At 44.5% G+C, this 23,292-nt stretch overlaps 3 protein-coding genes across 13 annotated transcripts in view; 1 reads left to right on the top strand and 2 right to left on the bottom strand.

Moving 5' to 3' along the window:
- Window positions 1-7,768, top strand: part of NRG4 (neuregulin 4) — a 57,206-nt gene extending 49,438 nt beyond the window's left edge. For 6 of the 11 annotated variants that reach the window (XR_005105259.1, XR_005105258.1, XR_005105263.1 and 3 more), the window contains 2 exons: window positions 597-706; window positions 2,213-7,703. The gene's annotated coding sequence lies outside the window, so the exon portion shown is untranslated. The other 5 variants (XR_005105261.1, XM_037394222.1, XR_005105257.1 and 2 more) reach the window with 4 other exon arrangements.
- Window positions 7,536-13,128, bottom strand: FBXO22 (F-box protein 22). Its single transcript, XM_037394215.1, has 7 exons — window positions 12,993-13,128; window positions 12,776-12,908; window positions 12,252-12,339; window positions 12,012-12,107; window positions 10,838-11,002; window positions 9,716-9,881; window positions 7,536-8,513 (listed from the first exon to the last, which is right to left on the bottom strand). Exons 1-7 carry the CDS (start codon window positions 13,094-13,096, stop codon window positions 8,084-8,086), a joined length of 1,182 nt encoding a protein of 393 aa, XP_037250112.1. The 5' UTR covers window positions 13,097-13,128; the 3' UTR covers window positions 7,536-8,083.
- Window positions 13,129-13,496: 368 nt separating this feature from the next.
- UBE2Q2 (ubiquitin conjugating enzyme E2 Q2) overlaps window positions 13,497-23,292 on the bottom strand; it is a 52,698-nt gene continuing 42,902 nt past the window's right edge. Inside the window, exons 8-13 of the mRNA XM_037394116.1 lie at window positions 21,604-21,694; window positions 21,179-21,237; window positions 19,617-19,665; window positions 18,622-18,717; window positions 16,372-16,438; window positions 13,497-14,552 (exon numbers count right to left, since the gene is read on the bottom strand). Coding sequence (XP_037250013.1) covers window positions 14,521-14,552; window positions 16,372-16,438; window positions 18,622-18,717; window positions 19,617-19,665; window positions 21,179-21,237; window positions 21,604-21,694 — 394 coding nt within the window. The 3' untranslated portion in view covers window positions 13,497-14,520. The remainder of the gene's footprint in view (window positions 14,553-16,371; window positions 16,439-18,621; window positions 18,718-19,616; window positions 19,666-21,178; window positions 21,238-21,603; window positions 21,695-23,292) is intronic.

Below are 23,292 nucleotides of genomic sequence, written 5' to 3'. Positions count from 1 at the left end.
TGCTGAGGGAGATTTAAACCTTACTTTACATTTTCCAGTTGATATTTCAGATACTAGAATTGAGGAATTTTATTCATCAGGTCCATTCTTGACACAAAATATTATCCAGACAGGGGTCTTGGCTGAACAAGTGCTTCCCTCTCTAAAAATGTATTTGTTTTACTCACGTAACCATTTGTTAATCACACCAGTATATTATATATCACTGTCTGGTTCCTCACAGGATTCTCTTTCTCAGACGAAGACAGACCAAATGACACGGTCCATCTCTCTTTCTGCCTTGACAACAGAAAGAGACTGTCCGGTTAGTCAGAGGCATAGAAAATGTGAACTGAACCATTCTCTTTTCAACTCATTCCTAGCACTGGAGGTTGAAACCAGCAAAAATCAGACACGTTTCCATAATGGCACATCACCTAGCAGCTCATTATATGGGATTTATAAGGTTGTATTGAAGAGAAAATTAATTGAGAAAACTTCAGTAATTGCAAAGGGAGAAAATGCAGAATACAGATTTCCTATCTCTGAAATAAACAATCTGGACATGTATAAAAATACAGGTGCAAAGAAAATGTTGAATAACCTTCTGTTTCTAGGGTGTCTACTCCATGCTGTAGTGTCAGAAAACATAGCGTGTATTTTCTATCAACGTAGACAAAATTACCACAAGACAGAGAAGAAGAGACATGCTGTTACAGTGTGTAAGGTAAGAAGTCAAAGAGAAAACCATATTGTAATAGCTTGTAGAAAACAAAACAGAAAAATACATTACCTTCTGAGAACTCATGACAGAGAGGTTAAAATCCAAGTTAACACTCGGCATCTAAATGGAGAATCTGAGGGCACCAAGTCAAGTAGAGGACCTGATCCAGAGATTAAGTTATACGAAGCACTGAAAGATCACTTTCTCCCCAAATTAACTGATCTGTTATATTATTTTCTGGACTTCAAACCTTTAGCAGGTACTCCGAAGGAAGCTGATAATACTATTTTAAAGGCTGGGAAACATAAAAGTGATTTTTCATCACAGAAGGACATGCCACTGCTAAATAGAGAGCTTAGGAGATCTATGGCAGTACTGACAGCTACATTGGAATCAGTATTACCTCAAGTACTTTGCACAGCCTCGGTGGAAATTAGTCAGAGACAACTGCTGTTTGGTAACTTCCATATGTTACCGCTCATGAGACATTCAGACTTAATGAAGTTTGGTATACTGTTTTCATTGAAGAAGGAAAAGGCTTGTGGTTACCTTAAGTGGAAATTCTGGAAGGAAATATTAATAGAAGATGTAAGCGATAAATGGACTGAAGTTGTAGTCTATAAACTCTTAGAACCCTCTCAGCTTCCTAGACAGACATAGCAGAGTTACTCACTGTTACCAATCTTGTTTGCATTATTTGGGAAACAAGTTGTACAAAATGTGAGGACGAATAAACTAAAACCATGTTTAAATGCAAACAAGTTGATTTATGAAACAGTGTTATCTTTGAAGGAAGTCCTATTAGTGATTCAGGCTGCTTCACACCCATTGCATCTGAGAACATTTCAGCTTCTAAAATTAATTCTTTCAGTTCACAAGCTTTGTGAATATGATGTTCAGGTCAAAATGAGATCAAGCTACAAATTCATGTTAAGGTGGTCAAAAGCCACAGAAACTACAGGGTAGCCAACATTACATACAATTTAATAAAATACTACAAGACTCCCTAGCAATACTTGCTTACATAACTAAGCAAGTAGTCCTGTGAGCAATAAAGCTAAGGAAACACCAGTTCCAGTGGATCAGTTCATGTGGTTGGAGTCACTGGAGTACAAAAACAGTGTTAGGTGTATATGCAGGGATGAGTAATAAGGTTTCTCTTCCCTGCTTGACTCCTGACTTCATGAAACGCAAGATCTCGTCTTTAAAATTACCTCTCCACCAGCTGAAAGGTTATGGAGGGAAGAAGAGCGGAAAAGACCAGTTTCCTAGGAACCTCCACTAATATGATTACACAACAATTTATTAATAGTCTTACGGCAAAAATTCTTTTATACCTGAGGATCATGTTTTCCCTCCAGAATCTTGTAGTAATGGTCTCTTCATAATGTTTTGCAAAACCCTTTTGATCACTTGCAGAATGAAATGCCAGCCATTAGCAGGAAATCTCTTTATAGACCTAAGTAAGAATTTGCTTATGTTACTGAGTATGCAATTTTTTTTCATTAGTAGCCCAAACACTGGGGCAAAGTAAAATGAAAGAAGAAGGAATGGCTCTCCAAAGAAAACAAGAGGATTTCTCTGTGCTGCATAGTCTTTTGATTTATATTGTTAAATATTAAGCGGGAAGACCAACAGGAAGTCCGTTTGATACCACTTCCCATTTTAAAGGTACCTTCGATGTTGTGCGACCCCTTCACAATTTACTGCACTCAAAAAAAAAAAAAAATTTCCTTCTGGCCCTGCATCTTTGAAGAGCAGTAGAGAGGTTCTGGTAGTATGATTCAGTTATTTGAAAATGGAAAGCAGAGGAGAAATGAAGGAGAGAACTTACCACAACAGAAACGGTGTCTGTGCCACTGCTGTCTGTTGTGAGCGTTCTGACTAGGAGCTACCAAACTGACCCGAGTCCAGGCAGAAAGGGAAAGCTGTGAGCTTACCTGAAAGGGGAAATTCCTGCTGCATGTTCAGCTGTTCCTGTATCAGGACATACTTGCCCAGAAAGGGATGCTCAGGGACAGGGAGAGCTTTAGCCAGAGGTGGTTATGGACTTAACATCAGACAGCCAACTTTTCTACATTAAAAAATGAAACAACTCAACCCAACCCGCTCAATTATGTTCCTTTGGCATTTAGCACCCTTTCAGATTTAAAGGACATAAAGCTATCTCCAGTAAAAATTGAAAAGACCGTGGATTAGTTTGGGTAAGAGTTTTTACTTGTACTATGACCATATTCAGACCCAGGGATATTAATGAAGACATACCTGTCCAAGTTTGAAAAAAAACCCTAGAACTAAATTGTGTTATGATTCTCTGGCGATGTTGTTTAGATTACCAGGATGTGTATGTTCACTGTACCTCTCTCAGTTATAATGCCTTTTGTTGACATATATATACTTAAATGAAGAGATGGAATATTCCTGTATCTCAGATGATATGGAATAACCAGAAGAATCCAGACATAAATTATTTGGGTTTTGTGGTTGAGATCAGTGGAAAAGGCTTTTTTCAAGAAAGTACTGCAGTATTTCCTGCACTTTGGAGGAAAATGAGCAAAGAAAAAAAAAAAAAAACCAAACCCAAAAACTTCTTCATTATTGTGTGTAACTGTCTGCTTGTGTTTATCCAAAGCCTGTTCTTGCTTTTCTTCCAATTGTAACCTGTTCAACATAATCTGCATGTAATGTCGGATCAGTTTCTTGATAGCACAGTACCAAATACAAGTTTTGTGAAATGCCCATAGGCAGGTTGCCACTCAGTTCCATGTTTGGGACTGATACTCCACAAAACCTTTCGCAAGGAATTATTTCTGTAGCTAGCTAAGTGCGTGTAAACAGAACCTGCGGCTGTAGAACCTGAAATGGCAGGAAGATACTGCTGTTTTCATGCCCCAAATTGCAACTACAACCAACCTCTAACACTTCCAAAAGCACCTGTATGTCTGTGTAAGATTTGAACCTTCTTTTTCAGTGTACGTTGAAAGAGACTGTTTTCAAATTATCCTCTCAATGTATTTTGCATAGAACTTTTGAACAGGGAAATGATGGGCTCTACAAATGTAGCTGAGCACCCACTGGTGGCATTTTTTAACAGGGCTCTCTAATTTGAATCTATGCTCTCCATCACAGAATTTGCTGCTGTTTCAAACTATTCAGTCATTTTCACCTGTTCTGGAGATTCTAGGAGAGTTCCTGTTTTGAGGGGATTAGTGGTTGCTCTTACTGCTGCCATGCTGGCAACTTAGCTAAGACAAGCTTACGTTAAAAAAGCTGTTTCTAACTCTTATAGCTGTGAAAATTATCTCAGAGAAGGTGACATGACTGCCACTGATTCAATGACAGGAATCACTCTAAAACATTTATTTTGAGAAGTTTGTGCTACCTGCTAATCTCAGTGAGGATCTGTGAAATGTCATGATGACAAATTATACGTTGCTTTTTAAAAGCACTTGGAAGCACAAATCCCACTGATTTAGGAATAAAGTTTTTGCTCCTAAATTATCAAAGCACTTGAAAAAAATTCCAATTAGCTATTTCTCTGCTAATAATTCTAACGTAAGTATCTGGGTAATATTTCCAAAAAATCCAAACCTATCTTATGCATCTCCTTTGGAACAAAAGGTTTGTAGTTTTTTGCTGTAGCTATATGTTGTCTGTTTAGGAAAATACCCTCATTATGTCTCGTTATGAAGTGCTGGTGGGCACAGAATAATCAGTACAAGGGTCCCACAGTGTTTGAAGTCGTATTTGTTTGACCCAGAACTGGGGTACAGGACCAAGGCACACCCCGCCACCACCAGGACTTAGCACAATTTACCTTGCTGCATACCTTTGAGCCTGTAGTTGCAAGAGACACATTCCTAGAGAGAACTTGGGGCTAATGCAGGGCCCTTCCAAACCAGCCTCTTCTGGAGCCTGTCCCTGGCTGAGAAACAGCTTGGGAACAGGAAAAAATTCAAGTAAGAAATTTGATAATTAGAGTCTTAACGTTTATCTTGCCTGCTTTTGTGTGCACAAAATACAACAGCTGTATTAAGATGGAATGTATTTTAGAGATCTACCTCAGACTCGTAACAGTAAAAAAAAAAAAATTTCTTCCCCACAATATAATCATGAAAAATAATTACATGGTGGGGAAATAATTATTTTCTTAATATTTGCAGAGTGCGCAGAAATTACAAAAGACCCTAGAGAAGGCCATTTAAATGTACATGTTTACTGTCTTTGTAACTTAACTATATAAACTTCCAGACCTCAAACGTTACTTTCCTGTATCATTCCATTGAGTAAAACAGAAGTAGGCATCTGAATGGCAAGTGTTTTTTTAAATTGTTCTCTCATTTGGCCACAGTAGGGGTTTAGAAAAATGAGGCTAATACCAAACTTAGTGTCTTATATGAAAGCTAATGAGCACCACTACAGAGCTGCTTCTCTGAAAGAGAAACACAAATAAGTAAACTCAACAGGAGCAATCTGGCTCTTTGTCCTCTCACTTTCTTACAACTGCATGTTACAGAAACTTCCTGTAATGAGAGGGATTTTGGGTCAGTAATTTTAATATAAAAATTACAGTAATAATTTAATGTTTGGGAATTGCTGGTTTGGTCATGCAAGTATGAGCTCACACATTACACTGCCTGCCTATTTTTTGTACTTCTAAAACTTACAGTTCACTTAATTGCACGATGCATTAAGAACGAATGTGCAACGGAACATTATTCATATTCAAGAGAAAAAAAGAATGTCTTTTACCTTTTGTCAGCAAAACCATCACTTCTCCCTGCAGGTCTTGTGACTTTGAAAGTTTTCTTTTTTTTCTTAACAAAAGCAAAATCCAGTTGTGATCACTTAGGGATTATAGTCTCTTGCTGGAAATGTATCACCATCAGCACTGCAGATTAATTATCTTCAGAGCAGTCCTGCTATTCACGTTTGCCCCAGTTGCTGAATATTCATTTAACTTTGCCTACTTTAAAGCTTCATGGTTGTTTTTTGAGTGACAGCTATATATTGCACTGCAAAACTGTCCATCAATTAAGAACGAGCCCTGCCTTTTGGTACATGCACTGTTAAAGCAAATACATTTTGATTTCACTTAGGAGTTGTCGTGGTTGAAGAGCAAATGGCAGTGTGGGGGCAAGATGAATTTGGATAGCAGAACTTTAATCACAGAGGTTGCACTGTTATCAATTGCACTACTTCCCTGTTGCCTGGAAGTCTAGGAGAGGCAGTGTAGCGATGCAGCCCATGGTTCTGGGCTCACCGGGCTCATCCCCACTCCCCGAGGCTGGAGAGATGCTGCTGGACTCTGTTGCAGGCTCTTGGGAGCTCCCCCCACAGATCCTTTCTGTACTGTGCTTACCCCTTAAGTGCCCTCAGCCACTCGCTGCCGATCAGCCTTTCCAAACCGCGCCTGCCTTCCCTGTTCCGCTGCGCCCACACTGCAGCTTGCCGCCTGCTGCTTTGGACACTTCTGGGTGCATTCGCGGTGTTGCTCAGGATGCACAGCTGATCTACTTTTAACGCTTGGACATCAGCATCTCAAAGGACTTTTTCAACCAAAATGATTCTATGATTTACTTCTACTATAGCAAAAAGTTAGTTAAAAGGTCACAGGCTTATGGTATAGCGATGCTGACTAGCCCTAACTCATGGCAACAGCTACAGGGATCCTGTCCAGTTACAGAAGTGAAACATTTTCTTTGCCTCCTGTTAAACATGCAGCTTATGCAGACAGAAAGGGCCAAACGTGACATTCAGGTTCTGCTGAAAAAACCAGGCACACGCCTCCCATGAGACTTCTCTTAAAATTCAGGCATACTCCATTTCCTTCTAAATACAGTAACTACACATTTTCCAGCTCACACCCACACTTACTAATCTACCCCTAGGTGGCCACTGGGAGTTCACAGCTCATCCTCTGCCTTCTAACTAAAACAAACCAAAAAAAAAAAAAAACCCCAACAAAACCCCATCAACACAGCCACCAGCAAGGCTGCCTGTGCTCAGTGCCCACGGATACCAACGGCTAACTCGCCACACACATGCCTCTACCCCAGCTCATCAGGCCAAATTCAGGAAAAGTTTTTACTAGACATGGGCAGAAGGTTGCCCAATGTACTCTTGGTTGGTACATGTAAAGAAAAATATCATTACTTTGTTGTACAACGTACAACCAAGTATTTTGGGTTTACTACACTGAAAACGGGCCAGCTGCCTGATTTGGCATTTAAAAGCGTGATGAAATGGTGCAAAATTAATCTTACTTTCTTGTCATTCTATTATTAAGTGAAAATAAAAGGGAGGAAAGAATTTAAAAGGCAGCAAATGTATTAATTAGCTGTACTGAGGCTGCTGAATTTACTTACTCGAACCTTGCAATACTGCATTCCAGCTGCAGCAGTCAAAGCAGGCGACTGATGTAGAAGCATGGGAAAAACATGCAAAAGCACAGATCTTGTTTAAAGGCCCTACATAAACAGGACATGGTCAGATCTTGTGTGCCTCACAATTTCAAATGATAAAGCAAAAATGTTTTAAAGGAACTTAAAGATACCAGGTAGTCTTAATTTTTAGCACTCTGGATTTTAGTGTTTATAATAGAGAGCATCATGCTACAAGAGAGCCAAAGGAGGCAACCAGTACATTTTGGTTGGGTAAACTTAAATACACAAAGACTGAAATTGCTGGTACACACAAAGCATCAAATATTATTCTAAACCCGATATTTAAGACAACTGAAATTCAATTCAAGGTGGTGAGACAAGTTGAGCTTGTAACTGGACATCTCTTTAGGTCAGAGATTTTTCTCCAAGAATGGAAGGCAAGGTACTTTTATGTATTTTCATCTTTATTTAATGAGCACTCTGTTAATTCTCTCTGAAGATTTTCATTCATTTTATCTACTAAAACTATTCAGTTTTGTAAATAGGACTCTGGGCAGGTTGTGCATCTCTCTTGAAATAAAATCCAGGAAATGGTGGATTTTATGCATCAGCTATTTCAGTATGCAGCCATAGTTTTTCTGGACCCTTTTTACATACATAAATAGAGCACATCCAGGTACCGTGTCTTTCTGCGTGTTGGTATTTGGACTCCAACTGCTATCTGTGCAAACTGTTCTCATTTTGGAAGAAACAGGCTTTCTTCGACTCCAGAATTCCATCAAACTTCATTTACCTGCAATTCTGAGCTGTACAGGGGATTACACAAAATGCAAAGCTTTCTCGCAGCTATTATAATAAACCTATTCCAACTACAAGATTTGATACAAAATGATGTTTATCTTTTGGAAGGGGTTTTGATTGCAAGATGTCCACCCTTCCAGACTTCTCTGCTTTCTGGAATGAAACAAACAGCTCACTGAAGCATTAAAAACATTTACGCTTGGTTTGCTTTAGTTGAACCAAGATGAATAAGGGTCATAACAGTAGTGTAACCATGCAGCAGGTCATCCTTTATGTCATTACATTCTCTTAATACGAAATTCCCAGTAACTATTCGATCACATCCTATTTCCCCATGTCCAAAAAAGCCAAAGAGGGGAACGTTTGGAAAAAACTTCCTGAAGGCATCCGCTTCCATATTCCTTTTGGTTTTATAATGCCGATATCCTCTGCCAACACAGGCAAACATGAAGCCAATGGTGTTACACTCCGGGATGTTTGCTGCTTTGAGACGCTGCATGGCGGCTTCTGCTGTCCTCTCATCGGCTACGTCCTGGTCTAACAGGACAGTGGCACTCTGGATCTGGGGCCCACTGAAAGCCAGCCCGACCACACCACAGGCATCGCCGGGCTGCGCGTTGCTACTGAAAGGCAACAGGCACTGAGTTAGAGAACGCTCCAGGGGCGCCGCTTCCGACCCCAAAACACTTCTGCTGTGGCAGAAGTCGGTTTCAAAGCAGACCAACACATCAGTCATCCTGAAAGCCTCCCACAGTTCAAAACCAAACCAACACCTTCAACTCTTAGCAGCTTTTTTTCTTTTTTTTAGCAACCTTTCACAAGGAAAAACTTTCACATCTGTTACCAGGGATTAAGCATAAGCCTACCTCTCAAATACATGGAAAAGTTGGTGGTTTGTGTACATCACAGCTCTGTAATTCCAACTGAACTACTAGTTAAACCAAAGAAACTCTGCATTTGTGTATCAAAGCAGGGCAGCAGTCAGTAACAGCTGAAGATTCATGTTGCTTTAGGTCTCCTTGGGTGGCCAGGACACGTTGGTTTCAGTAGTTACCTCCTTATGCTTTATTACCAGCAAGTTAATAGATAAGGTCAGCTCCTTATCTGGAGCAATGGTGCAGCTGCCATAAATCAGGTGCAAGAAAAAAAGTGATGTTACTGTGGAGTCCAGACCTACGCTGCCATGAGAGGAGCCCGTGGCAATGTCCGCCCTGCACTCCCCAGCACAGGACGCATCAGGGGGCACCTCGGGCTCTCCCTGCACGGCAGAGCAGCTGGGGCAAGCAGGGCCCGAGCCTGCCCTGCAGGGATCCCAGCGGAGGGAAGGGGCTGGTTAAGCTGGATGAGATCTAGCGCAGTCCTCCGAGTGCCAAGCCCCTCAGCAGCAGCAGCAGCAGCAGCACACCAGGTGTGCTCCTGGGCACGGTCCTGTTCACAGAGCAGCAGCTGAACACACAACGTGAACCAAGCCAAGGCTGATCGAGAAACAGAACCTTCCCATAAATGGTCTCTGTCACAACGAGTGATAATTTATCAGCAAGGCAGAGAATAAACATAGACTACAATAAACTCACATGGGGTATCTCCTTCAGAGTGAGTTTCTCCTAGCCAAGTTTCCAGAACCCAATTTGTAACAGTCAAAGCTTCCAGCTTTTCTAGCTAAATCACAGTGCACCAGTTGTGCTTTATTGTCTTAAAACAAAAAAAATTATCATTTTACTACTGTTAAAGGGCACTCATATGACTTAACTAAAAGGCGACAACTTTTGCAGCGTTTCTCCCGTTTTACATCTTCTTTACAATTTACCCTGAAAAAGATACTTACGTCTCAGAGGTAAGCGATGTAAAGCTCTCCACTTGTCCCCCAGCCAGGATGATACTTTTCTCATTCAAGGGATTGACTATTTGATGAAGAAATCGAGTAGCTCCAGACTTCCAGGAGTTGTAGCCAAACAGAAGAACCACCCGGAGATCCGGGTTATTCTTCAGACCTACAAACAAAACCACAAACACCAACCCTCTCATTTTTAAATCCTGACCCCTGAAGCCCTGCCATCCCAGTCTCTCCTCAAACCATACACCACACCTTCAGTCACGGCTTTCTGTTGCTGCCGCTGGCAAAACCAAGACACAAGCTGCCCAGGCACTCAGGAGCTGAGCTGCATTCCCCACGTAACGGAGAATTTCTGAGAAGACCCTAGCAAGGGAGACAACTGCATCTGCTTCCTCCAGCTTTCCACTCCTTTAGCAGAGCACCTGAGTTCTACCACAGCCTCTGAAGGCACAGCAACTAAGTTTTACTTGGCAGCCCTAACCATCCTTTTACAGATAAGAACCAAGCGTTATTTAAGAACCACAACGTGGTGAATAGCTTTACCTGAAAATTAAATGACATCAGCTAGTGGCTTATCCCGAGGTAGAAACTCTCATTATATCACCCTTCATAAATGACCTACCCTGCTGAGGGCACAATGTCAGGAATGCAAACTGTATTTATGGAAATATGCCATCTTTTGTTCTGCCTTTCCTTGCCAGACCACCTGACTCAGGATCTAAATGCAACGTTATTTTGGAGAATAAGAGAAGCAGCCCCTCCCCACCTGTTTCTAAACCGTAGCGAAAGGAATCATTCCCAATGGCACAGATGCATTTATCACAATTTTTAACCAATGACTGACTGCTCAAAACCTAACAAACTGTTCCCTGTGAACAGCTCCGTGTCAAACCTGAGGTAATCTGAGATGGGAACTCAAGATAACCTTAACACTCCAGAGAACGAGAAGAACAGAGATGCGTAAGTACCAGCCGCAGCCCTAGAGCCCCAGCGGGCCCTGGGAATGGAATTTGTGCAGAAGCTGCTGGTTCCACACGTAACTCCGCACTGGCACCTAAAAGGGCACCACAACACTTCACAAAAGCCCAAATAAAGGGGAGAACAAGGACATACCTGCTTCCGCAAATTTACTTTCATCAAAGACCCTGTTCTTCAAGTCTTTAGAAAAATGGAAGGTATGAATTTTCACCCCATCAATTTTGGGAAACAACAGAGCAAAACCAGCTTCGCCCTCTTCAATTTCTTGAGGCTGATTACTGCTTGAACCCATAGGGGTAACTACAAAAATACAAAACCAGACAACTTACATTCAGTGATTCCAATACTTCTGTCTACACCGTTAACACAGATTAAAAGAGGCAGAACAGCTTAGGTGATGTAAAACGTGACAGCTCATTTCCGTAACAACGTATCTAACTGACAGCTGGTGTGACATTTTTGTTGATGTTTTGTAAGGGCGAAGCATGTAGGAGTCCTGGCCGCCGATCAAGCTGCAGTCACTTTGGACAAGGAGTCGCGGGTACATCTGGACATTCTCTCCCCAGCCACAGCAAATGTAAAACGGCTGGAGAACGAGCCCTGTGCCATACAGCTGTCTCAAGCCTTGCTGCCAACTTCTGCAGGCAGGCAAACACACTCACGTTTTCAAGATGTTAAGCAAGCGTGTGATGACAATATAAAGCAAACTGACAGAAACATTGGGAGCACGTCATTGAATCATGCTAGCGACAATGATGCTTAGGCTGCAGAAAGAGAATCTGAGGCAAGAAATTAGGAAAAAAACTTTATAATGATAAAAAAAGTGAAGCACTAGAAAAACACTGCTGAGGGAGACTGTGAATTTTCCACAGTTGCTGTGTATGCCTCCTGCTAGACCGTAACAAAGAGGTACATACCGAGGCCATCCCATGTAAGTAGTCACAATGTGACTCTGAAAAATACATATAAAGCCAAAACCCATTCAATAATTACATTCAAGTGCCAGGTAAACCTGCAATGAGCTGCCTGCTCAATTAAATCAACCCTTATAATCATAACTGCATCACTTGAAGCAAGAACTTAAGGTCACTCGACTTATCAGCGACACTGTGAACTCCTTAAAACCGAAGCTAAGGCTGAGCAAGGTGGCAGCAGGACAGGGCGGTCACTGCAAGAGCTCTCCTGCTGCTCTGCCAGACGACGCTTTGAAAAACGGGTGAAGTTGCGATAAACTGGCACTGGAGCAGCTGTGCGATACGCTGGACACCTTCAAGCCGATATCTCACGGACTCACGCATTTTCCTCCTACCTACAATCCCTGGGGTGACCAGTCCAAGAACCTGACATCGCTTTGGCAACAATTTTTCAAGTGCGGTTGCTGTTTCTTTACTGTTTCTCTTCCTGGCTGTTACAAAAAGAAGAAAAAAAGAAAAAGGAGAAAGAAGTAAGAGCAGCGCCGGAACCTGCCCTGCGGCCCAGCCCGGCCCATCCGGCTCCCCCGCCGCGCCACAGAGCGGCTGCCCCGCAGGGCTGCGGCACCCGGCCCTACCTTTCTTCTGCTCATGGCATTCCTCGTGTCCGCTGAACGTCTCTGCGTCTGCCACGTACAGCACCGTGTGCGGCAGCACCTGCACCTTCTGCGGGGGTGGGGGAGAAGGCCTGCTGCCCCGCCCCACCCCTGCCCCGCCCCCCACCCCACCCTGCCTGCTGCCCCACCCCACCCCCTGCCTCACCCCCACCCCACCCTGCCCGCTGCCCTGCCCCACCCCCTGCCCCACCCTGCCTGCTGCCCTGCCCACTGCCCCACCTTGCACCCTGCCCCGCCCCCGCCCCACCCTGCCCACTGCCCCACCCTCTGCCCCACCCTGCCTGCTACCCTACCCACCGCCCCACCTCACCCCCTGCCGCCCCACCCGCTGCCCCCCCATCCCCAGCCCCTCCGCTGCTCCACCTTGTCTCTATCCTGCTCTGCCTGCTGCCCCGCCCCGCCCCCTGCCCCGCCCCGCCCGCTGACCCGCCCCACCCCCTCGCCGCACCCCGCCCGCCGCGTCGCGAGGCCCCGCGCGCCCCCACCTCCAGCTCGCGGGCCAGCGCGCGCACCAGCGCGTGGCTCTCGGCGGGGCCCGGCTCCAGCGCCGACACCCAGGCGACGCGCTGCCTCGCCCGCAGGGCCCGCCGGGCGCACTCCCTCCATAGCCGGCTCACGCTGCAACGCACCGCGCACACGCCGCGTCGGCGGGGCCGCCCCGGCCCCGGCCCCGGCCCGCCCGCCCGCGGCCCCGCCGCTTACCAGGCGGCGCGCAGCAGCGCCTTGGTGGGCAGGAAGCCGAGGACGCGCTCCACCACCTCGGCCAGGTTGCCCAGGACGAAGCCGCCCTTGGCTGCGGCCTCCATGGCGCCGCCCCCTTCCCGCCGCGGCGTCACCCGCGCGCCGGCGCTCCCGCCACGGACTTCCGGCCGCGCGGGGGCGGGGCGGCGGCAACGGCCGCGGTAGCGCCGCCCGGCGGCGCGGAGGACCCTGCTCGCGCCCGCCCGCCCGCCCGCCCCAGCACGGACACAGCGCACTGTGAAAAGGGCTTTTATTCATCAACTTGATGCAAGTTTACAGAGCAGCGTACATCGCGCCCGGCTGCGCCGCCAGCCCCAGGCGCGGGGGGGGCCCGGCCGCCGCCGCCCGCCCCGGCCCCGGGAGCGCGCAGCCAGCCCCGCCCCCGGCCCCGCACAGCGCCCGGGCGTCCCGCAGCGCCGCGCCCCGCTCCCCGCCGCTTCTATATAAAACTGTTTCGTTCAAGGATTTCCATCGCGATTTGTGCCAATCACTTTATAAGTTCATTAGTTTACAAATGATTGCAACAACCCGTTAATAAAATGGAACACCTAAAAAGGTTTTTAGTATTTAAATAACTCCAAGCTCCACACTGCTGCTCTTCTGGTTAGGGAGGTTGAGCCGACAAGTAGCAGGAACAGCCCGGCAAGTTCTGATGCCCCAGTGGAAGTGACTAGGTACAAGGTTTTATTGGCACAGCCTTGCTCTGCTTAAAAAAAAAAAAAAAAAACAACCAACAAAACAAAACCAACAAACAACAACAAAAAAAAACCAACAAAAAGCAAACCAAACAAAAAAAAAAAACCAACCAAACCAAAAAATGAACAGAATCTAAACAAAGAGCATCTTTTCCAAGAAACAGTTCATATTCTCATACAGCCATGAAAAATGTTTAATGACTTAACATACACGTGTTGTTCCTATATAATTAATTTGGAAATACTACAGATGCTGTCATTTTTAGACCAGAAAAAACTACTGTGATTTGCAAGACCTGACATATCCTAAAACAGTATTAAACAATGTATTAAACTTCTTGGCTTTAAATGAAACGATACAACGCAAGTCTCCGCAGTCTGCATTTTGCAAAAGGTAAGAAATACACAGAAGTGTGTGAACAACTCACTCCTACTGAATGATCTTTAGTAACTCGATAGGCTGCTGTAGGGAGCTTATGCTTTCAAATAAAATTAAAAAAAAAAAAAAAGGGTGGGGGGAGAAGGGAGGGCGTGGCCCAAACACGCTTAATCCATAAGAACAAATACGGTAAAGGCCCAAACTGCTCAGTCCAGGTACCTAAGAAGAGCGGAATGGTAAGGCTGTAACTTATACTTTACGTGTCAGTTGACAGATTATCCACTAACTTATCTAATAGCTAAAGTCTTCAGTACAGCTGTTATAGGGGCACTCATAGCTTGAGTCTGTGTGTTGGAAAATATAAAAAAGAGCTTGTTTTGTTGACATTGGTCCAGGTATACAACAGTCCTCAATGTTAGCCATCTTCTTTTGGAGGAGTGTACCAGCCTATGGAGAACAGAGAAATGCGTTAGGGACCGACATCGCTACGTCAAGACCATCTTTACCCATCTCACTCCCAATCGGTGGGAGACGGCAGCCTCGTGGGGCTCGTCCCTCCCCTCTTGGAGCAGGTCAGCTCAGCGAGACCCAGAGCGCCCTGAGGGCTAGCGGTCCGCAGAGGGAGATGAAGCATGCGGCATATGTTTCAGGATCACATCCAGTATTCCGATGCGAAAGGTAAAAAAAAGTAAAAACGAGTTTGAGGGGTTTTGTGGTAGCAGCTATCCTGAGCTGGACATCAATGGAGGAAGCTGCTGCAGGTTAAACAAAACCAAACGGAAGAGGGGCAAAACTCCCAAGTCTTCAAGCCACTCAGTGCACAGACATACAAGTGTGGCTACACGGAGATGCCGACGTACGAGCCCCCTCCTGCATAGCGCACAGCCAGGCGCACACAAGCATTTGAATGGTTTACCCTGCTCCTGCACATCTTGCTGTAGGAACAGGCTCAGAAGCGTCAGTTGAGTAACTTGTCTCCTGATCGGATTTGGCATGTTTTAGCAGTTGAATCGTACCTGGTCAAGTGTGCAGTTTTTTTCTAGCCACCTCCAGGTCTCTCATCTTAACTCTTTCAGACACTATTGTAAAAATTCCTCCGAATTTTTATACAGTGAATACAGGGCCTAGTTATGTTGTCCCAGAGAACAGGTAGCAGCTCTAAGCTAAAGACACCTTTTGCAGCAGCAATAAATGCTGTGACTGCTTTGTGTACAGCTCCTGACGCGGCAGTAATCACTGTAGTCAAGGCTGGCACATAGCTAGAAGTAAACAGCCAGTCATACCGGCTTTTGTGGCAAACTAAAAAAGCAGAAGACTCAGTTAATGGCAAGATCAAAATATCATCAAACTGGAAAGCATTTTAAAGTAGTTATCTTTGATCTTCCTTCCAATATCAGAGGCAGCATTAGGTTCAATTTTAGAGGTAGGGGAACAGAGATGCTCACTACAGTCACGCTGAAATACGCTCTCGTGTTCACAGTGATACCAATTCCCAGAGGACACTGTGTCCAGCCTGAACCAAAGAACATCATGGAAGTGGTAACTGCCTCAGCTCCCCTCGTCATGAGACCAGGGTACCGATTCTGCTGACTATTTTTACATAACATGTAAGCTACTTAAACCTTTTAAAGCCTCAGGTCATTTGTTACCTTCTCATCCTGGCACAATGAATGAAATTATACCTGAAGCACTTAAATACTTTTTTTCTGCAGCTGAGGCACCATTAACTGGCTTTTAAAGGGTTAAAAAACCCCACACAAACAAATGTGTCTCCCATTTCTTTTGCACAATTTTCCAGCCAGTGTACTTCACCTGGACTTTTTGTATCTTTTAGTCTCTGCTCTTTCTTTCCGCTTTATCTCTTCCTTAATGATTATTACTGCTAAGGTTTTGCCACACTGAAACAAAGCCTTTCGAGGCAAGAGGCAAGCTTCCAGCAGGTACTTCACTAACAAATAAGACACTTTAAAAGCTACAGTGATGATAAAGTTCCTAGATCAACTAGCTGAAAATGAAATTGAACTACCTTCCAAAAGATAGTAGGAACACATGGAACATTCACAAATGCTGGAAGAGTTGCAACAATTGTTAGTCAAGTTACTTTAAGCACTATTGTCTCTCTAGTGCAAGCTAGGAGAGAGGAACCACCATTTACAGCCCTCCCAAGGCCACTTAAGGCACTCCAGCACTTCAAGTATTACTGCAGCCAAACACCAATTCCCGGGTTGCTGTGCAGACAAGAACAAAGTCACAAGAATATACATACCATTTTTCTCGTGTATTTGTACTAGTGACTTATAGGACTGCTGTGCTCTTGCTAGATTATATTGATTCTGAAAGGAGAACAAACTAATGTAAGAAACCCTGCATCTAGATAGGCAGGACTTAAAAACAGTTTTACGAAGAAACTCTACAGTGTGCTTGCAAGTAAAAACCATACACAAAGTTACAACATTCCTGGCTTTAAAGTACAAGATTTTCAAGACAAATACCCTTATTTTCTCATTTCTCCTCCATCATAATGACAATAATTTGCATACCCTGCTGCTGGAAAGATCCTTCTCTCAGAAGGTTCAGAACCTGAGGTAAGTCAGAAGTGTGGGCAACCACAACAGCGGGCTTCAGACAGTCTGGACCCTAACGCTGCCTTCCTCGGCAGGGTTAGACAGAATTGTGATCATCAACTTTCACATCTTTTCACTGTTCTTGAATCACTACTAAAAAACTGGCATCCAAGTGACAATTTCTTGGCTAAAATATTTAAACACCCGTTCAAAATAGCATTTAGTACTTCGAAGTCTTTTAAGTTATGGTCTGTTACCAGCATGCACACTTGAACTGACTAATGATTTTGATTAACGATGAATGGCTAGCTCAGGATTATTTGCATGTTATTATTTTTCACTCCTCATGAAACTTTACAGGTGTTTAGTCCAGCAAAAGGAAGAGAACATCAGTGTATATCATCCTGGCAGTCAGGCTGTCATCTATAGCCCTTCTCAGAGCCAAAATTTCTAAGTCCTCCTGATTCCCAATTCTGATCCTCCTTCCCACCCCTCTTGCCAATACAGGGATAGTACAAGTCTAACTACTTTCACACTCTGTCCACCCCAAGGTTTTACTCTCCTCATACATTCATAATTTCACAGAATCACAGGCTGGTTGGGGTCAGAAGGCACCCCTGGAGGTCACCCAGCCCAACCCCCTGCTACAGCAGGGTCGTGTCCAGGCGGGTTTGAATGTCTCCAGAGAAGGAGACACCACGACCTCTCTAGGCAGCCTGTGCCAGGGCTCTGTCACCCTCGGAGTAGAGAAGTTCTTCCTCACGTTCAGATGGAGCTGCCTGTGTCCCAGTTTGTGCCCGCTGCCCCCTGCCCTGCCGCTGGGCACCACTGAACAGAGCCTGGCCCCAGCCGCCTGACTCTTGCCCTGAAGATACTTGTAGACGTCGGCAAGATCCCTCTCGGCCTTCTCCAGGCTGGGCAGGCCCGGCTGCCTCAGTCCTTCCTCATCAGGGAGATGCTCCATTCCCTCATCATCTTCATAGCCTCCCCTGGCCCCTCTCCAGCAGTTCCCAGTCCCTCGAACTGGGGAGTCCACAACTGGGCACAGCGCTCCAGATGCGGCCTCGCCAGGGCAGAGAGCGGGATCTCCTCCCTCCACCTGCTGGCCACGCTCCTTCTCATGCCCCCCAGGATCCCACTAGCCCTCCTGGCCACATGGGCACGCTGGGCTGGCCCACGGGCAACTTGTTGCCCACCAGCACTCCCAGGTCCTTCCCCGCAGAGCTGCCCCCAGCAGGTCAGCCCCGGCCTGGGCTGGTACGCGGGCTTGTGCCTCCCCAGGGGCAGGACCCGACACTTCCCTTGGTTGACCTCCATGAGGTCCCTCCCTGCCAGCTCTCCAGCCTGCCCAGGTCTCGCTGAAGGGCAGCGCGGCCTTCACCAGTCAGCCACCCCTCCCGGCTTTGTATCATCCCCAAACTTGCTGAGGGCGCGCCCTGTCCCTTCATCCAGGTCACCCTTTTCCTGCTGATGTACTTGAAGAAGCCCCTCATGTCCTTGCCCTCCCCCAACAGATTTAGGACCTTAGCGTTCCTTGTCACTCCCCTGCATGTTCTGACCACGTCCCTATGTTCCTCCCAAGCGGCCCGTCCTTTGATCCACGTCTCATAATCCTCCTTCTTCTGTCTGAGGTTTGCCAGAAGCTCCGTGCTTGTCCATGCAGGCTTCCTGCCCCACTTCGCTCCATTTCCTACTTGGGGGGATGCACCCATATTGAGCTTGGAGGAAGCGATGCTTGAGTATTGGCCAGCTCTCTTGGGCCCCACTACCTTCTAGGGCCCTAACAAACTCATAGTTAACTGCCCGTAAAGTACTCACGCATGCACCAGACATCAAGATAAATCAAAATGCAAATATATTTGTAATGACAATTCTGTCATCAAGCATCTTCTCTGCAAGTCAAAGAAACAGAAGCCTAACAGTAATTTAATTCATATACGCAGCACATTTACCTTATTGGCTCCAAACTGTACTCTGGCTTTTCCTTTGACTAAAGTGGCATTGATCTGCATGATGACTGATTCTATTGAATAGGCACTGCTCCAGCCCTGGAGAAGGAAAGAAATATTTCTATATAACACGTACTCACTGCCTTTGCTCACCTTGCAAATCTAGTTTGGAATGTGTGCTTAGGGATTATTTATTTTTTTTCCACTCCCACACTCCAGTTTCAGTTTTACCTACTTGTTCCCAGTTAACTTTTATTTTCCAGAGAAAATCTGGAAACCGATACACAGTATTAGTACCAAGACCCTGCAGTAAAAATGAAAAGGCTGAATCACACATTTCCAAGACACAGCGAGGCAGAAACAGGATTAACTCCATTGTTACAGCATTTACAAATTTTCAGCAATGTCACAACAGAAATTACAGCTTCTTGTTGTAAGCAGAAAAGATTGCAATCTAATGAAGTCATCCAGTGAGCTATGACAATTTTGCTTCCACGAAAATTACTGCTCATCTCTGGTATTGCTTTACCTTTCAGGGTTCACAAAAGTTTCTGCCAGAGCCTGCAGACATCTACTTTGTTCATTTACTACTTAAAGAGAAAGCCAATCACACTGTCTACGCAAGAGTGTCTATGCCTAGAATCCTCTGCATTCCCCACTTCTCCAGAGCTCACTTTGTGCAGTAGCAGAGGCTTCTGGAAAAGAAAACAATGCATCTTGCTCCTCAGAACTCACTCTTTACACTGGCTTCCTCCCAGAAATTCTGAGAATTCAAAGTTGATGTGCTCTCACTTCTTGCCTCTTCCTCAGACCTCTCGTAAGCCATCCAAGATCTCACACAAGATCAGCAAGGCAAATCTTGTGGGACTATTTCACCATCTTTCCTTTGGAGTGTGTAATTTATTCCACACAGGGATTCTTCAACTCGGGGGAAACACCTATTTTCATTATTTTAAAGCATGCTTTGTTATTATCCAGATAACAGAGCCTGTGTTCACCTGTTTAGTAAGAAGTTCCATGCATAATGCACCTCCACCTAGGACATACCTAGAAACAAATGTGAAAGAAAATATATTTGACATCAGCAGTTAGTGAAAAAAGATGAAACTGTTCACACAGCCACACAGCATTTTAAGCTCTTGCAGGCTAATTTGTTAATTTTTTTGTTCACATAAAGCTGAAATGCCCTTTAACTAGTAATATATTGTAACTAGTTAGCCATGTTATACTTACATACAGAAGAATAGCATTGTGAGACCAAAGGAAAAAAACATAATTCCTTTGCTAATGACAGTTAAAAAATCAGAAACCAAGCTAGTCTACACAACTGTACACAGACCGTGAAAAAAGGAAGGTTGCTTTTTATGGCTACACTCTGCATATGTAGTAGTGACATAGAGTTGTAAAAAACCCAAACAAATTCACTTCTGTAAAGAAATTTAACACAATTCCAAGCAATGAAGGTATACCTATAAATCAAAGATGTAGACAAATGAGATTAGAAAAGAGCAAGTGAAAGTCTGCTCTATAAACCACTTTCTAGTTTCAATCACACTTAATCACATGTTGTGCTGACTGGGACTCGGCAGTCGGAACACCCGGCCATCACAAAACCCGGACTGAGGGAGCAGAATTTGCCACTCCGAGAAGATAGTCTCCCCTATGACAGAGGCATTCAAACAACATAGATCTGTACAACATCCCTAGGGAAACAAGCAGTGAAAACCTTCAGGGCCATTCTTTCTTTCGTTCTACTGGGAAGTCCAAGTATAACAAAACCAAAATCCAAATGAGCTTTCTGGCATCTGGCACTGCTTGTTTACTTTTTTGGTAGCAGCAACCCTCAGGAACACTGTTTAACTGCACTATTTCCTGAAAGCAAGAAAGACACACAGCAACTAAAACCAAACCAGATTCAGCACCAGCTATCGCAGACCACGATACTTTCAAAGGTACAGGTATCACCTCCTGTCAGTGAGAGATGCATAAAAGCCTTGGAAGGTGAATTTAATCTTCTCTCTATGGGTATATACAAGACAGCACTACAAATACGTTTTAGATGCCTGTTACAGCACGGTGTCCATTGAATTTAGTGGGTTTGTTTTAGCATTTGAAGAGTTTTTAGGCAAAAGCTTTACAGCAGGGTTACCAGCAAAAGTCAGGTAAAACTATACGACAAGTTTAAGGCAACCCAGGGATCAAGACCCCTTGTCAAAGTAAAAACTCAAAGCATGTTACAACAGAAGCAACAGCGACGTTAGCTATCCACAGAGGACAGTTCCTAAACTTTATGGCAGGCACAGATTCTTTCAAGGCTTGACACAAACAAAGCAAGTCAAAGCGGAATTGCACCCAGCTGTTTGCCTACTATTGGCTCATCGCTTGAGAAGCAAGTCTCGGTATCACACTGAGCTCTTCACCAAACTCAAGGTTACAGCTGCTCATGCTCTTAAAAGTCTACATGGTCCTCTCGAAACGTTCCCTGCAAACCCAGTCAACTAGTCTCAATTGTAACATTTTTACCAGAAAGTAAAATTTCCGTAAGGCAGCTCACACCTACCCTCCTGTGAGCACAGGAGATACCACTCGCACAAAGGGAGGATCAAAAGGGAAGTTATCCTGAAAAGCATAACAAAAAACAACGTTAAGAAACATCCCGTGACATTGTTTTCCTATCCAGGAAGTATTTCATTAGCCTAATTTGGCAAATCAGACTTAAAGCAGTAAAATTTAGCAGTAAAATTTTTCAGTTCTCTATAAAGCACTTTTTCACAGTACTGGCTATAAAGCAGTATTTGGGAAGCTTTAGTGCCAAACTTAAAAGTGGCATTTCCACCCCCCCACCCCTCCCTTTTTTTTTTTTTTTTTTTTCTTTTTTAATGCAGCAGCTTCATCTTTACCCAAGTAACAACTGAGGGTCATTTCAGTCACTTTCTATGGTAAGCTACAAATGTAACCCCAGCATTCCTTCCCATAGACACATACCTTAAAAGAGAAGTTGAGTAAAATGTATTCTACACCTTCTTTTTCTTTTAAGACCTGAAGATCACTATGCAGTGGGCTATCAGGATCAACCCTATAATAGAAGCAGGGGTGAGATCCTAGTTGAAGTGAATATTTTCACTACCTGTAAATAGTAATTACTCTTAAAGAGCTCCTTTATGTACTTGTAGCTTACAAACTGTAATTTAATGTGAACTGTAAAAAACTCTGGCTCCCTTTACAAAGTAAACACGTTGCCATGAGATCAGCATGGAAGCTTGCTGCAACACACTACATTCCCAATACTAATCAAGTGTTACTTGAACATAGTTAGCACAAAATAACCTTTTTTTTTTTTTTAAATAGCAATTTTAATTCTCTTCAGTTCACTGGAAATCTATGTTCTGAGAAAGGGGGCAGGGGGATTTTAACAGGAAGACTGTATGATCTAGTTTTCAGTACGCAGTGAAACCTTTATGGAATATGTTATCGTAGCTCTGTATCAGCTGTTAGAAGTAATCCGCATCAGCAGAATTACTGAAGCCAGCAGCTTCTACTCAGCAGAATTTCAACAACTGTTTGTTGCAAAATGCTGGTGTTGAGCAGCCTACACTAATGCAGACACTACTGGGTTAACCCCACCCAGGCTCTTACACCCCAGCTTTCAAAAGAGAGGAGTCAAAAAAGGCCTGCAGCAAGCCAAAAGCATACATTAGACATATGTTACGGGCTATTACAGCCAATCCTCTGCTGCAGGTGAAACCAACAGTCATCTGTCCCCACCCTACCAGTGGGAAGGGGTTTCAGAAGAAAATCTCCCAGTGCCCCACAACCCATCGTATCCAGCCACAGCTTGTACTAGGCCAGTTCAGTTACTTGCTCTAGTAACGATACCGTTCCTTAGTCAGACGGGCTCTTTTCTCTCTGACGTTTAGCCCCTCAACTCGTCTGCACACACGTTGGGTTTTTTTCAGACACTTTTTGCTGTGACAAACACACAGTATTTCTTCTCTTAGTCATTCTGGAAGCCATTTGCTGCATGTGCTCCATTTTCTCTTTATTGAAGGTAGAAAATCAGACCTGTTCACGGCACTTGAAAACAGGTTTCAAATCCCTGCACAGCAGTTTGAGCACTTCGTTACAGAAGCGCTGAATGGACAAGGCCTCCTGTAATATGGCACAGATTTTTCTGACACACGTCACCCCTGCCATTTTCAGCTTCCAAACGTTCACACGCCTGTGATTACACTAAGGAAACAAAACTGTGTTTCAGCAGCTGGCGACACAGCCATACAAATCTTACCACTAGGACACGGCAACAGTTCCCACGGGCAGGTCAGCTACTGTGCTGAAACAGCTTGTGCCCTTACACGTATTGACCATGACAGATCTGAACTGATGGAAGTTCTTTCATCCACTGCCATCTTCTGCAGCCACCCAGCCTAGCCTGGATAGGCTTTTCCTTCCTACAGGTTATCTTGTAGGATAATGGCAGGTGATCCTGTTACCAGGAATAATTTCAATATGATACCTCTAGAATTAAAGTTATTGGACTACGGGTACCACAAGGTGAGTTCTCATCTAGTACACACAGTGAAAATCAGAAAAGAGCAGACAAGTAATAATTATGCTGTACCTAAAAGTTTCAGTCCTATGTGTCTGCTCAACTGCAGAAATAAAGAACTAATGAGA

The sequence above is a fragment of the Falco rusticolus genome, chromosome 7, assembly GCF_015220075.1.
Source record: "Falco rusticolus isolate bFalRus1 chromosome 7, bFalRus1.pri, whole genome shotgun sequence".
NCBI classification, from domain to species: Eukaryota; Metazoa; Chordata; class Aves; order Falconiformes; family Falconidae; genus Falco; species Falco rusticolus.
This window is presented reverse-complemented; position numbering and strand designations above follow the sequence as displayed.